Genomic DNA, 16,144 nt, shown 5'->3' on the forward strand with positions numbered 1-16,144 from the left:
ACAGCTTTTTCTGCCATGTTATAAATGGAGAAAATTTCAGTAGCCAAGATATTTCAGTACAGAACTGGGATGTTTTGTGGGACCTTAGTGCTCTGGCTCAGAAGAGCTACCAATTCACAGAAGTAGGGGCTTAAGATGATGGTCTTGTTCTTCCACCAGATATCACAGCTCTCCCAGCAGACATGGCAGAATAGACAGTCTTGTCTTCCTAAGTCATGGCATTTCAGAGCTTGGTTTATTGACTTAGATGACTAGTAGTTTTATTTTGATGTACCAGTCTATAAACAGCAAGTTCCAAAGTGTCTGGCTCATAAAGCATATAGGATTAAGGTGCAGCAGCTGAACTAGTCATTGTTTTCAGCTGTGGGGCTCTTCAGTTGCTACTGCTAAATGTACCAGCTGTGAATCAAAGGCTGTGTGCCCCAGGTTCCTGCACTCAGTGTTGTGTTAACACTGGTAATACTGTGATGTCTCAGCTGGAGTGTGGGTTGTAACTTGGTGGTGGTACTAGAACTATGCCTAATAGCTAAATTAGAAACATTTAAAGATTGCTCTTGCCCTTATTGGCTCATTGAACCAACTTGACTATGGCTCATTCATTCTTGTGGTCAACAGGATGCAATGGAGTGATGAACAAAGCTGTGTCATGTAGCAGAAGTGACTCAGTTATGGGTCAGTGCTGGATGATCTTGGATGTTGTCCCACAGTGTGGTGAGGGGATATATTTATAAGAATATCTATGAGATATATTTATAGGTGCTGGATTGCACTGCAATACAAATTGAAAGCAAGGCAATCAAAGTTGGGAAGTAGAGATGGTGCTGCTGTTCAGGGCTGTACCTTTCTGAAGATGAATTAAATTATAATGAACTATTGAATATATTATGATGGGACAGGAAATAGAGGAAATAGGGTCATCTTTGTAAGAAGACCTCTGTTTCATATGAGTTCAGGATATCTGTGGGTATTTCTGTGTATGTAGAATTGTGAAAGGGAAAGGTGTGTGGATGCCATAGAAGGGATAGTAAAAAAATTATACAAAGTTATATAATTGGTTTGTGGAGGGAAGAATGCAAGAGAGGGTGATAAAAAAAATTACAGTTGCTTTGGATTTTTTGCAAGTTGTAAATACAATTCTGTGATTTTTATACTGAGTCCAGAAGAGATGTGTTTGTAATCTGGGTGTTGCCTTCTAAGGTGTTTCTGGTGTAGAACAAAGGCTACATGACTACTTCATTGCAGCTGAAGGCATTTCCTAAATAAAAAAGTAATACTAGGAGCAGAGCTGATCAACATGTCTTAACATTGTGGCCTGGCCTTCTTATTACTCCATTGGCAGCCACTTAGGTCACTTGTCCAGAGTGGCCCCAATAATGTCAGCAGTGTGTAGAATGTGGGCAAAGTTAACTCTGTCTGATACTGTTTTCAGAAAAGAGCTTAGAGCAAGGATTCGTTTCTCACTAGACTTGCTCCAATCCATTTACAAAATAATAGCACATATTTAACTGTATTTTGCTGTCTTGTTAACTTAAGATATAAGAACAGTTTTTGGAAACAAAAATAAAGTAAAAATATTTTAAGGACTTTTGCTGTAGTTTTCAAATGATACCTGGATACCTTGACTTCCATTAGACTTAATTTGAGTGAGGTACTTCAAAAATCCCTTTTGGTATCTTTCTCTAGCTTTTGATGTCTGACAACCATCTTTAAAATTAGGGTGCAGGGGACCATTTGTCTTTCTCCAACTGCCACAAGTGCTGCACAATTGAGAAACCTTTGCAGTCTAGACTTGTAGGTTATGGCATTTGCTCTGTAGTGAAATGTAAATTGCACAAGTAATCTGCATTTCCTGGAACAGCACTTCTCTTCTATCCATTGCTTTGTGGGTGTACTGTGGTTTGCTAAGATGGAAAATCAGATAGCACACAGATAAAGGTTTTTATTCTTGACACAACCAAGAAACATTCAGAGTCAGATGTTTACTTCCAGAACAGACAATGTCAGTGTTGGCTTGAGGAGATCCAGAGTCTCATGCAGCTGCTTGGTTGATCTGTACTTTCAATAGCAAACAGAACACAATTATGTATGTGGAAAGCACATATTGGGGTAGTGTGTCCAAAACTGGTGATAATTAAGACCCATTTAAGAATCATTGGGAATAGCTGGATCTCTTTGTCATTAGCAATACGCTCTGCAGCAAAGATAACCTTAAATGAGTTTGCTAGGCTGAGCATCACTTGTTTTATATTAACACCCATTTGTTATCTTGCTATTTGCATTCATTGATCCATTTCCCACACTAATACTATTACTTCTCTTTGGTACAGTGCAGAATCTTTATGCTAGAGATTCCATGGAATCCAATGTGCTGTGTGTATGTCTGATAACATTCTGTTGTCCTCTAGGATGAAATGGAAACACCTGGTGGCCCAGATTGGACGAATAGAAAGACCTTTCAAAATCACCCTGGTGTATTCAAACTGTGGAGCACAGGAGGTTGGAGTACTGGCAGTGGGCTCCTTGCAACTCAGGAACTGCTTTCATGGTATGCTGCAAACACAGACAGGTTTGGAATAACCAAATGCATCCTCACCAAAATGGATGAGGGTGATGAGAGATAGGATAGGACTTAGAAGAAAGATGAGTAATTCAGAATTATAGAACTAATTCTAGTGATCCTCTCTACTTTTGAGGTTTACTTTGTTTGATCTTTATATGGGAAAAAAAACCAAAAACAAAAACCAACTGGACTTATGCTGAATCCAACAAGGATGGAAAAAGTCTTTACCTAGATTATTTTAGCATTTAGTATTTTTCTCAAATAATCAAGAACAACAGTCTACCCAAAGCCTTTTCCATACCTGGACTTCATCTAACAAATCTATGAAGAAAAGAAACATTTATCTGCCCCTGATGGGGTCTGTTTGCTACTGCTAGGCTGAAAATTTCTATCTAAAATGAAAATAATCACAATGTAATTATTTTCTCTAAAGTACTGAGTGGTTAGCTGAGACCTCAGTTTTACCTGGAGTGTACAGTTTTGTTCTGAATGTCATGCAAATGATCCTCAGAGGCAGTGCAGAACCATGATAATATCATCTAGGCTTCTTGGAATTGCAGAAGTCTGTCAGCACAGGCAGTCTTCAGGTTGGGGACATAATCATCTTTAGTTCCTGAATTTCATGACTTAATATAATGTTATTGCTTCCATTTTGCAGACTCTGTAGAAATAGCCTAGAATGTAATGTAAAAAGAAAACACTATTTGTGAGCATGCTTTTGATCATATTAGAGATTTAATTCTAGTCATTATTCTTCTAATTTAATATGCTATATTTTTAATGTAATTTTTTTTGACAGCCCTAGAATTTTGAGGGGATGCATACAGCCTGAAACACTATGCTGTCAGTCTCTAAAACCTGTTGTATGTATCTGGCACAAAACAGCATCATGAAAAAATATTATTTTAGAGTGTGTACCTAGATTGCTGCCAAGGTGTACTTTTCTCTTTTTCCTGTAATTGGTTCCCTAACTTTTGCATTTTTTTCAGAGTAGTAGTGGCCCAATGTAACTTCTGTGCAGAGCTCTGCTAAAGGGCAGCAGGTCCACAATAGGCCTGGGCACATAAGCATCCACAGGACAGACTGAGTGCATTGAGAGCTATGCTTTTGAGAAATACCAGACTTAAAAATCATGTTCAGTCTGGCTGATGGGTACCTGTGAAGTCAGTCAAATACTCCCAGACTAGAGCTGACTAGACTAGTTAGGGTGCATGAATAAAATTTGTATATAGAAAGCCAGCTTGCTGTGGAAGCAGCTACCTCATGGGCTGGATGCCACAGCTGGAAGCTGGCACAGAAATGAGTCAGCAGCCCAAGTGCTGGTTAAACTTGAGCCTCAATAGGGCATAGCAATGTGTCTGTCAGGGCTGGAGATAAGTGGGTGTTCCTGCCTCCAGCAGCAGGGTGCCATGCAGCATGTCACAGCTGCTTGGCAGGTGCACAGTCATGTCTGCAGAAATGAGGAACACATCACAGTAGGAAACTGCAAGGCCCTTCATTAAAAGAAAAATCAAAAATTATCTAAAGATAGAACAAACACAGCAAAAGCAGTACATCAGAAAGAGAAGGGCAAGAAATTTGGTCCAAGAATCTCATGCTGGATAGAAATCTACATGAAAAAAGCAGAAATTTATCATACAAAGGACAAGGTTGTACATGTGAAAATTGATACACATGAAGGGTCATACACATTCTGTAAACTCATCTCTGGATTTAGTTATCTTTTTTTTTCCCGTTAGATAAAGAAAATCAAGACCTTTTTGTATATGACAAAGGCTCAACATTCCCCTGCTTCCATGGAGGCTGTGTCAGCCACCTACAAATCTGTGAGTTCAGCAGTGATTGCCCTATCAAAGAAGAGGAAGGAGTGAGGTGTGGTGAGTATGTGGCATGTGGCATGACACTTCATGGGAACCTTCATTCTATTAGAAGAAATAATTTAGAATACAAAGTAAGTTAAATTTATTCCATCTTTAGATTAATTCAGTATTTCACCTCCTGAATTAATTTGTTATGTTTACATTAATAGGATGCCAAGATTCTCTTTGAAAATTCAGCCTGTGTAGAATAAAATGGATTTTTTAAAATTGTTTTGGTTTCCTAAGTATTGAAGTAAGAAGCTAAATGACCTTCCCTTCACAGTTATTGCTACTTCAGAGAAAGGCAAAATCTTATTTACATGTGTGCAGCTGGGTGACAATTTCCTGTTGGACCCAAGATCTAAACCTTCCCTTCAGGGAAAGGTATTAATCATCACGAGTCCTTCCAAGATCCCAGTTCAGGAGTTCTTGCACATCAGGACAGAAAATCCCAAAACAGTATATGTGGTGCTGAGAAGCAATTTTAGCTTTGTTCCAAGTACAGTGGTGATTTAAAATAATCTATTGATTTACCTTCCTTAAGTGGACATGAAACTTTGTGATGCCTGCAATTTCATATGCAGCCAGATATTTGCAAATATGTGGCAGTGATTTGCCATGCCTGAGATTATGGGGGATGCAGTTTTGCCCAGTATTTAGAGTAGGACAGCACAAAAAAAGTCTCAAATGTTTCCAGAAGCAAAGTGTTGGCTTTCTAATGGTGACTCTGGAAATAAACAAATGAGACCTATTTTGATAGTGTAGCATAGTCTGGATAACTTGGACAACCAAAATGGATTTTCACTTGTTATTGTTCGTGCTCTTCCATAATAAAGTTGCTCCTATTTTCCTACTTTTTCATGTTCTGGATTGTAGACAGTCTCCCAGAGGGTTCACACTGCTCCTTTGAAGAAGGTCTGTGTGGCTGGACACTGAATGAAACTGCACCATCTTCTTGGTCTATTCGGGGCTTTTCTGAAATGATTCAAGAGGACTCATTTGTAGGGTCTACTTTGCAAGCCACTGGTGGTAGGTTCTTCATTGTTCTCTCTCCCACTCTCTGTGCATGCATGTACACAATAGCCTTGAACTTAAGTTTATTTAAATTGATTTAAAAATTTTGTCATCATTGCCAAATGAACTTCAGCATCAGTATCACCCATAATAATTTCAAATGTAACAACTTCAAATTAACTTTTGAACATGACTCAAAACTTTATATTAAACAAGTTCTGCAGAAAAGTTAACACAAAACTCTCAGATACAAGGATTCTCCTTCACCTTTAAAAAATTGTGTAATGAATACTGTACAGTTGCAGAGTACTTCAGCAGCAACATGATAACTGCTGCATCACAAGGTAAAAATTGCCTAACAGAACTGCAGAACTGTTAACTTGCTAAATAAGAAAGGGGAGGCAAGACCCTCACCTGTTCAGGCTGAAAGTCAAAAGTGTTAGCACACATGAGTCTTGCCTCACAGCTCTCTGCCAAAATGAAGGGTTTCTATACAAGAGTCCTGTTTGTCTCCTGAGAGCTTGTGTAAGCTCTCCCTGGAAACAAAGACTGCAAATAAATTCTTCCAGCCCAATGTTTTACTCAGCAAGAGTCATTGATGCTAATGGTGTAGGAATTAGGAGTGTAGATGGGTGTGCACCTCTCTGTAGGAAGATACGGAGTGGTATCTGAGATTTATCCACTCACATTCCAATAAGGGATGTTGGCTTTTGTGTTGCTGAAATCTACCAGTGTTTATTATAACCTTACCAACAGACTTGCTCTCAAGCCCTGCTTACATACCTGCACTAACATTAATGATGTTAAATTGTTTCAAGTGATTACACAAAACAGCAAGAGATTATTTTGTCTTTTTCACTTTTGTGTTCACAGGACACTTCCTCTACATGCGAGCAGACAGCACTCAGACAAGTGGAATGGCTAGGGCTTACAGTACCATCTTGCCAGCCAGTCTTGCCACTGAGGACTACCAGGTGTGCCACTGTGTCTTAGCACTTTGTGGAGTAAATCATCAGGCTGTAGGTACAATTTGCACAATTAGCCTGTTCTCCTGTCTCTCTGCACACTCTACACAACACTGGAAAGCAGAAGAGCTGGCTATAGTGCCTAGCTGGCCACTTGTTCAGAACTGGAAAGGAGATGTGAGGTTCATTCCTAGTAAGTGCAAGCAGAGCCCCAAATCAGTTACTCATTGCAGAAAACTCCCCAGCCTAACTGTACTAGTTAGGAAGAGTTACTGAGAGGTAACTGAGAGGTGCCAACAGCTAAATTGTATGGAGCAGCCAGTGTTTGTAGAAAAGAGAGCTGGCTGGCTGGGCCATTGAGTCTTTTAGTATATCTGCTGCTGAGATTTTTCTTCATAAATTCTGCAGTACTTGGGCAGGAGTTAATAAACTTGATAGTTTCACTGAGAACAGGACTGTGAAGTTAGAATGCATCAGATTTTCCAGAAATAGATGACTATAATAAACTTCTGATGACATCCTTCAGGAATTTCATAAGGTTAATGCAACCTGGCCTTGATAAAATCACACAACTTGCCTTGCAGCTCTGAGATGCTGGAATTAAAAATATTAAATAATATTATAGTCATAACACTTAGGAAGATTAAGCTGAAAGTTTGAGCTGGAGTCCAGTCTTGCTAGGGGAAGAAGAGAAAGCTTTGATGCCTCCTAATTAGAGCTGGAAAAATAAATACAGTGCAGATGCCGGAAATGTAACTTTGGTATTTATATTTATTTATAAATCCAGGTAAAATATGCTGGGTAAACATAACAAAATAAAATGTGGTCAGAGATAGGTTTACAAAACCAGGAGAGGAGAAGCAGTAACTGTTGGTTATTGTGTAGAGGCCACAGGAGATCTGGATCCATTCTCGCCTCCCCTGGCAAGGATTTGAGGCCACATGGCAGGACCAAGAAACTTCTGCTGTTGCTCTTTGCAGAACACGTGTGCTCCCTTTCCTGCCAGTACTGGAGCTCTCCGTAACATTAAAGACAGCTGAGTATTTGCAGCAGTGGCAGAAATGACAACTTTCTCTTGCTCTGTAGCAAACTGGAAGTGGTTGCTGCAAAGAAAGAGGAGCAAGTCCTGCTTCAAGGCATTATTTGGCCTGTTGATTTTGTTGTTCACTTGTCTTAGGGGTGCTACAATTTAGGTGGTGCCTAGGAGTTGGAGCAGGTAGATGGACTGAGGTTTCTTGTCTCTAGACCTAGTCCTTGTTTCAAAAGTATTCGGGGCAGGATAACTCTCTCTTCAGAAAAGGCAATAACAAGAAAACCAGTCCTCTCACCCAGATGGTGTCAGAAGCTGTGGAATTGTCATCAGTGGTTGAAGAACAGCTGCCCAACAGGAGTGCCAGTTCAGGTCTTCCCTGAGAAAATTCTGTGCTAGTAATGGTGCTGAGTCAAATACAATCAGTGAGTGGGGCTTAGTGATTTCTGTCATTAAAGAGTTTGACCCTGACTTGGAGGTTTGGTGTCCCAAATTCCCAGGGAGGGTAGAAGCAACTACCTTTCCCTTTTGTCACATATCACCATTCTTTTCCTCTTCTGTTACAGATTCAATTTTCGGTGCATGTTTATGGTAGCTACAATGGTACAGTCTCCTTCTCTCTCAGGGAAGAGATAAATGGAGCTCAAATCACCTTGCCAATGTGGGAAAGGGCAGGGAGCTGGGGTGACCACTGGTTTCTCATCACCTTACCAATGCCAGTGCTTCAGAACCGGTAAGAGCTCCACTGTCAGCAGTGGGTTATCCCTATAGATTTAGTAAATTGTTACTATCTTTATTGTGAAGTGTCACTTTCATTCCTGCCTTTTTTCAAGGCTGTTTTTAAGTGACTCTGCTTGCTCAGGAAGTATTCTGCCATAAGTGCATATCTTTGTGCCCATGCACAGCTCAGCTCAACACAAGCCCACACCATGTGACTGCACTTCTGTGCAGCCTCAAACAGTACTTATGTTTTGGGAACAGCAAGCATCTGTACTAAAATCCTTTTAGCAATCTGAGCAAGCCAGTGTACTCACAGGAGTAAAGTGCTCCCAGCAGGGAAACAGCTGCATTAGCATAGTGGCACTTCGTACTCCCACAGTAAAAAACACTCATGTAAATCAAAGGGATGGTAATCCCACAGTTTAGCCAATAGAGCTGTCCAGTTTAGGATCTGTATCAGTGCAGCCTGGGCAGCTGGAGGTCCTTCATTCCCACATTACTGCCACAATGATTTCAGAAAAAGACTGTTGCCCAAATCAGCTTTACACAAAAGTTTTCATGGGTTTAGATGTAGAAATACAGTGCAATATTGGTTTTCAAATTAAGTGAAATATTGATGATTTAAAAAATTTTAATGCAATCAAATTTTATTCAGGCATTTTTTTGCATATTCCTGAGGAAGACCTGTTTCACATGAAGTTTAAGGAAGAAACCCCCCCCCCCCCCCAAGTATATACAGTGAATATTATAATTATTGCTCTACTCTCTTTCTAGTTTTATTTCCTGATTACATTTGGTGTCAGTATTATCATGTGTTCACCATACACACCTTTGCCATGAATGATTCCTTTAGGGTATTATTGGCCTGCCTGCTAGCACTGTGTTTAATAATTTTGTCTGACACCATCTGAAGCCCTATGGATTAGTATATGTTTAGTTATGAATATGTAAAATTTGGCCAGTGAATTAGTGCTCTTTCTCTGGGCACTCTACTGTGGCCCTGTCTGCAGCAGAGACCAAGGTGTTCTTCAGACATATTTAAGACTTTCTGCCTCCTCTGATATACAGTCCCTTATGCTTGTTCCCTGAAGCCTCTAATTTCTGTATTGGCCCTTAATTCTGAAGCAAAATGGATCTTACATGGCAGAAGGGAATGGACAGCAAGATACTTTTTTTTGAACACTAGCCAGAATGGCATCAAAAACCAATTGATATTCAAATGTTCAAATACTGTAATGTTGGAAAAAGTTGAGCACTTAGGCAAAATGAAAGATGTAGTTAGGTCATGCATGCATTAATTATTACAGTCTGTTTCAGGTAGTTTTATGTTGTTTTACTTCATGTAACCTTTCTGTATGACATTTTCAAATTTAAAACTGAGTGGCACTACAGTGATGATCACTGTGAGTAAGGATGGAACTGTTCAGTCTAGAAGGCAAATCTGTACCACCTGTGACAGCCAGGTGACTGACAGAAGTAATAAGTTGTCATTTGGTACACTGATCTATAGCAGACACAGAATAAGCACGCACACTGCTAGAAGGTGCTGAAGCTATTTCCCCAAGGGAGGAAACCCTAGTCTTTGTGCTCCCAGGACACAAGCTCCATCTCAGTCTTCTTGTTTCCATGTTCTACTCCTTCTGTCCTGTCTTATCTACTACTGTGGGCACTCGGTGCCTTTCTTCCTTGTTTTCATTTACTTGGTCTTTCTTTTGCTTCAGCCTCCTATTTGGGAAACCATTTTATCTATCTCATACCTCTGACTGTAATTTCCTTTCTGAATTCCTCTTGCTTCTTGTTTCCATCTCTCTTCTAGCAGCTGTTGTCTCTGTGTGTTGTTTAGTTTTGTTTTTTTTATTATGAAGTCCGAATCCCTTCCTTGCACTTCCCTTCTCCTCCTAGCTATCTCTTGCATGCTTTCATTTCAGTGACCCCAGACCTACTGTAAAGGTTTATTCCCAGTACTCCTGTTTGACTGCCTATTTAATTCTCTCTGTAGATCTTGGGCCCAAATCCCCTGCACACCAAGTCCAAGCCCCTCTGCTGTAAAATTCCCAATGACCTCCCAGCCTCTCTCCAGGATAACACTTTGTTAACTCTGGATTCAGTTCAGGCACCTTTTTTTTTTTTTTTTTTTTTTTTCTCTCCTATTTGGCCAGAATCAGCAACAGAAAGAAAGGCTGGGGAAGAAAATGTTTATCCATTGCTTTGGAAGGATAATTCACACCTCATGCAGCTGAAGCAGGACCTGACATGGTTCATAATAACACTGCTTGGAAAGTACCGTTTTGCCTAAGACTTTCAAATATTCAGGGAAGAGGAAACTACAGGATTTAAAAAAATACCAGGCATGGAAATGTCAGGGATTTAAAAATCTCAAATATGTTTTCTTAGAATTTTAATCGGTTTTCATTCACGTGAAAAAAAACCACCTCATGTCTGCCATGTGACTCTCTTCCTCCCAGATTTCAGATCCCACTTCCAATACCTAATAGCACAGAGTGCTTAAAAAGTTACCAGCAATTTTGACCATGGTCAGAATCATGAATTCCTGCATTGCCTCATCCTCAGCACTCACAAAATGTTTTGACTACTAGAAAAGCCATACCAAATCACCCAAAATAGAAAAGTTCAGCCTAAATAATTTTAATGTTAGTGCTAAATTGAAAGCAATTGTAAACAGAGGTGTGTGACATTGCTGGACAATTTTACTGCTGTTTGGTATAAAACTTCCTGAATGACTATTCTGTGTATTTATGGGTGTTGTTAGCTTTCCTTGGTAAGCTCTAGCAATGCTAGGTTAATTTTTAGTGCAGATTTTGAGCTGGCATGCTGTTTTTCTGTATCCCAAATCTTCAGGATACTCCTGTCTTTCTCTTGCTACAGGAAAGTGCTGTACTTTCCCCTTGTTCCTTAATGGGATGGTAGACAGTAGACCAGACAGGGAGAAGAGTAGACATGAATTTAAACATAACAAGTTGCAGGCCATGAACTGCTTTATGGGACCAGAAGTAGAGAAACCTTAGCAAAAGGAACAAGGAGGACATGAAGGTTCTATTGAGGTAGTTTTTAGCAACCCCTTCATCCAATGAATTTATTTCTTAGGAGAGAAGGAAGACACAATTTGCTTATCAGCCTCCCAGCTGGGCATCTAGCTACTTTGAAAAACTGCCTCTGGTGAATGGCTGGCAAGTTCACTTACTTGGTTCACACACACAAGGAAAATGAATGATATCAGGAGAAAACCAAATAAGCAGAAGACCAGGCAACAGAGAGCTGGAGAACATAATTTGCTGGAGTCAGCAAAATGAGATCAAGGAACAGGAACACTGGAAACCCCTCTGGCTAAGACAGCACTGAGTTCAAAAGACAAATTCCTCCCCTTTTTCTGAAGCTAAGAGGAAGGGGAGGCATACAGAGCCTAGAGGTTATGAAATGTCATTTCTCACACACTGGGAATGGGGGGTGTCATTCCTCAAGGAATTCCTCAAGGTCCTCCCTTGTACTCCTGGAGCAGAAACCTTCCTTGCAGTGCAGGGCCAGGGACCCTTGTCTGCTCTGTGTCCATGGACCAGACACAGCAGATTGACCTGACCACAGGTATAATGCCATGTGAGTGCCTTAAGTGAGGGGTAGGATGTGGTGCTGTGCCTATGCCTGTGGGTCCTATAGTGCCCTGGTTCTGGGCTCAGGGTGCTCTGACTCTCTTCCATCAGATAGATGGGGTAATTATTGTCTTTTGTCAGTGGACTCATATACGAGGTTTGCAGATGCTCTCGCTAAGCCTGCTATTGGAGAGGAGGGTTTCTGTAGGAAGAGGATCAAGGAAAAATTCCCCCACTAACACCACAGCTAAGAGATCATTCAAGGGACCCCTGATTTTGCATTTGCTTCACGCACTTCCAGAGTGCTCAGATCCTGAAAGTGTGAATGCTTTCATTTAAGTACAAGGGGTCATTCTTGAGTTGGAGTAAAATAAGTTTATCCCTAAAGATTTTTAGGTAGCCATGCAACTGACTGTGGATCTCAACCAACATTTGGTTGGTGGGTGGAATGCACGCACATATTTTATTGCCGCTAATTTGGGACAAGTGTGTTTCTAGGCTGAATGATTAATGTGTTAGGCAGACCAGTGCTTGATCTCTCATAAATCATCATTGAGCTTTACCAGAGACAGCAATAGAGGTCCTGCCCATATGCATTTAATAAGCTCTAAATGGACTGGACATTAGACATCTGTTTATTTCTGAAATGTAATGAAGAAAATTCAGTCCTATCCATTAGAAGGAGATCCTTCAGCTTATTTTCTTTCTTCCTTGTGAATTCAGAAGGTAACACTACACATGGATGTGACAGAGCTCCTAGATAAGGAACATCTGCTCATGGTGGAAAAAGATGAGACAGCCCAGGGAGCTAACTCTTCAAGGAATTATGACTGAGACTGATGATGTCCTACCCTTCTGAAATAAACTCATGTCACCTTCTGAGTTACACTGGCTGAGGATCAGGCCCAAGACATTTGGATATTCTGCTCAGTTTTTACTCTATCTCTTTGGGGGTGAAAAGAAGGAGATTTTTTTCTCCCAGTCTAATTCCCTGAGTGTTCTGGTAATTGAATATGGATGGTTGCTTGTGTATAAAAATTAGTGGGGGACAGTTGCTTGTGTGTATGTGCAGATAGCAGGGGAAGGGGGCTCTCATTCTTGTTCCCCATGAAATGTGAAATTGTATGAATGTTGTGGCACTTACTAGGGATTGATATGTGTCTAAGACTTAGAGCAAGCCCTTTTGGCTGCTCAGCTGGACTTGTCTGGAGGAAAAATTCTAAATAGTGATGATGTTTTTTCCATGATAAGGGAACATTGTATTTTTAGGGAGGTTGTTTGTTTGTTTGTTTTGTTTTTCCTTCTCCTCAGTCCTTTGTCAGTCTGCTCTAAAACATCTGTTTTATTGCAAAGGTTTCAACTGGAACTCCTGGCAACCTGGGGCTGGAATTCCCAAGCTGACATTGCTATCGACAACATCACATTTGGCCTGGACTGCTTCACAGACGGTGAGCCACAAATACTGCAGAATCCCCTAAAAATTTAGGTAGTGTAATCAATATCTCAGCGGCCCAGGACACACAATCTGTTCTCCCCATAGAGTATGCATGGGTAATTTATGTCAACTTTTTCAAAACAATGCCATTTTATCTCAGACCTACTGAAGATTGCAAATGATGCAATTTTACTCTGTCAGAGTTTCCTAGTGTTCTTTTTTTATTCCTCTAAGCTGGGATATTCTATATCACATAGTTTAGACCTGTCTGTGTGTCTTGGCAAGAAACACTAAACTTATTCCTTAACCCTAAATGGAAAGATTACATCACACTATTTTTCCACAGTCCCTGCTGATCTATGCACCCTGGTAATTGATACCTGAAATAAATTTGTTGAAGTCAAAGGCAAAAGTCGCCATATTTTTGTGGAGAAAATGAAGGAGTAAATTAACTCTCTGACAATAAAATTTAGATTACTCCAACAAGTGTTTTAGAATGTAAGGAGGTACATTAGTTATCACTGCCAGATATATAACAGCTCTCCTTTGTTTCATTACTGTGAATGTGACTGACAGCTATTCCAGAGAAAAATGGAGCCAGTGCTACCCTTTGAAACATGTTAGCAGGAGTCGTAGTGGATATTCCCAGCAGACAAGGGGAAAGAATTTAGGTACTTGAACTACTCGCAAATATTAGAAACTGCCTTCTATTGTCCCTGGGAAAAAAAAAAAAAAAAAAGCTCAGTTGCAAAGGAACTGGAAGATATGCAACACTTGAATGGTAAATTCTGTTGCAGACAAAATGTGGGTTGGTGATACTGTGCCACTCTATGTGTCAGCACACTCAACATGTCAGCATTTTAGGGTCCCTGCAGTGGCTAGCTGTAGCCTAACATGACATATGGGAAGGCTTATGTCAAAATAGATGTGGTAAAAGCTCATCAATAGAAGCCACTATTCCTTCGCATCCTTTTCTGGTTCAGTGTCCTGTTCACTGTCCCTTTGTTCTGTGGGCACTGAAACCACTCTTCTATAAAATGCTGAATACACACAGTTTCACTTGAAATTAAGAGGAAAAGCTGATCCTTTACAGTGATTTCATTTTTTCACTCTATCTCCTTTACAGTCCTCTCTCCCAGCCTCCATGCTAGCAGTTTGTTTTGGAATTTTGAGGAAGCTGAAGGGAGTGATTCCAGATGCACTTGGGCCAGGTGATGTGCATCCAGTTGCTGAAGTTTACTGCTCTCAGATAGATCCTCCAGTTTACCCACAGACATTTTGCTGGGAGTGGTGTAGGTACACATCCTTTGGCAAACAGGTGGGGTGTAAATGACCCTGGAGCAATGTTATCAGAGCTTGTCCATTAGACCACCCAGGCTACTCCTTATTTTCAATTGGGATGAATTGCACTGATGCTCAGGAGCAACTGGACTTACCCCATATGAAGGCACGACCCAGAGATGTGTGAGTCATGCAGAAGAAACATATCACAAAGGAAACATTTCTCGGAAGCCTTGCACTTGCCACTGTTCTTTGAATCTTCTTTGCAAATTGGCGATTTCTCGCCTCTGAGAGCAGCCCGCTTGTATTTGTCTTCTCATGACTTTAATTCAGTTAGGTTACAGAGAAGCCCAGCAGCTCTGCTGTGTTTTTAGTAATGAAATTACTTATCCCTGGCAAGAACAGGTTTCAGATGTCAGAGACAGCCAATTAAAATCCAAGCACTGAATTCTTTTCATGAGGGCAGCAGGAAGGATGTATGGCAGGAAGAAAAGATTTGCTGCTTTCTAGGATGTAAATATTATTTTCTCTATCTATTTCAATCTTCTAGTTCAACTCTCTACAAAATGCAGTGCTGAATGAAAACACTGTTTTTGTATGCAAGATGGGAAAGAAGGTGAGGTTTTCCACAGACCTTAGAATTGAGAAGAAGGTTCAGTAAGATTTAAGTGATCAACTGAGTAGTGAGGGCAGCTCAAGAGACATCAATAAGGACAAAACCCAAACAAACCATTCTTTGGATGGCAGCTCCTGGGCATTGACAGATGTTCTTCCCTGTGAAAAGGGTGAGGTGAAACCACATTTTGGCTTATACAATCAACTTGTGTAAGACAGTGTCACAGACTGAATGGCATGTCTGGTTCATTGTGTGAACTTCAGGCAGACAGGCATAAAGGTACTTCATAGTTTCAGTGAAATAGTGTTTATATAGGAAGAGGTCTGAATTTTGAGTGTTTTAACCTGAAAATCTGGATTAGCACAGTAAATAGAATGCTGATACTTGAGTTGCCCTTCTCACTGCCTTTACTATTATTTTTTGGTGCTCTAAGCATTGTATTGTTCCAGTTAAGATCACAGTTCTGTGGTCTATCAAACTCTACTGCCCTGGCCTAGAAATTTCAGTCTGTGCATAATTTTCAATTTCCCAGAAGATTGCTTTATAAATGGCAAGACTGTCCAAAGAGACCTTTTGCATAGATTACCTCCACTTCTTGATTTTAGAGTCCCTGACCCAGCAAAGTCTGATTTTTCAGGAGTACCGGAATCAGCATTAGTGAGGTGTGATCTCTGAGGACACCATTCACACCTTGAGGATCTTCCGAAGCATCTTACTCTGATTAATCTCAGCCACCAGATCTCTATCTCCATTTTCACTACAGTCACAGAGATATTGAAGCAGTGAATGAGCTCTCTGCTTGCAGAAGATGCCACCTCTTTCTCCTTTACGCTTCCCTCTGTCTCATTTCAGTGGGGGAATCAGTGTTAGCTAAAACATGGAGAAAGGAAATCTGCTCTTTGCATTTTTTTTTAATATAGATACACCTTAATACAAATTAATTCTTGTTCCCTTCCATTCACTCTACAGTCAACATGTTGGCTGTTAGAAGAGGAAGTGGAAATTAAAACGGACTGAAGGACCAGCCCCTGGGTCCCAGGGCTACACTAGGTTTGTAGA

At 40.5% G+C, this 16,144-nt stretch overlaps 1 protein-coding gene across 1 annotated transcript in view; it reads left to right on the plus strand.

Moving 5' to 3' along the window:
* Positions 1 to 16,144, plus strand: part of LTK (leukocyte receptor tyrosine kinase) — a 90,027-nt gene that overhangs the window by 48,038 nt on the left and 25,845 nt on the right. Inside the window, exons 5-10 of the mRNA XM_021533465.3 lie at positions 2,406 to 2,545; positions 4,300 to 4,437; positions 5,296 to 5,448; positions 6,307 to 6,407; positions 7,995 to 8,161; positions 13,107 to 13,201. Coding sequence (XP_021389140.3) covers positions 2,406 to 2,545; positions 4,300 to 4,437; positions 5,296 to 5,448; positions 6,307 to 6,407; positions 7,995 to 8,161; positions 13,107 to 13,201 — 794 coding nt within the window. The remainder of the gene's footprint in view (positions 1 to 2,405; positions 2,546 to 4,299; positions 4,438 to 5,295; positions 5,449 to 6,306; positions 6,408 to 7,994; positions 8,162 to 13,106; positions 13,202 to 16,144) is intronic.

Source organism: Lonchura striata, chromosome 6, assembly GCF_046129695.1.
Source record: "Lonchura striata isolate bLonStr1 chromosome 6, bLonStr1.mat, whole genome shotgun sequence".
Taxonomy (NCBI): domain Eukaryota; kingdom Metazoa; phylum Chordata; class Aves; order Passeriformes; family Estrildidae; genus Lonchura; species Lonchura striata.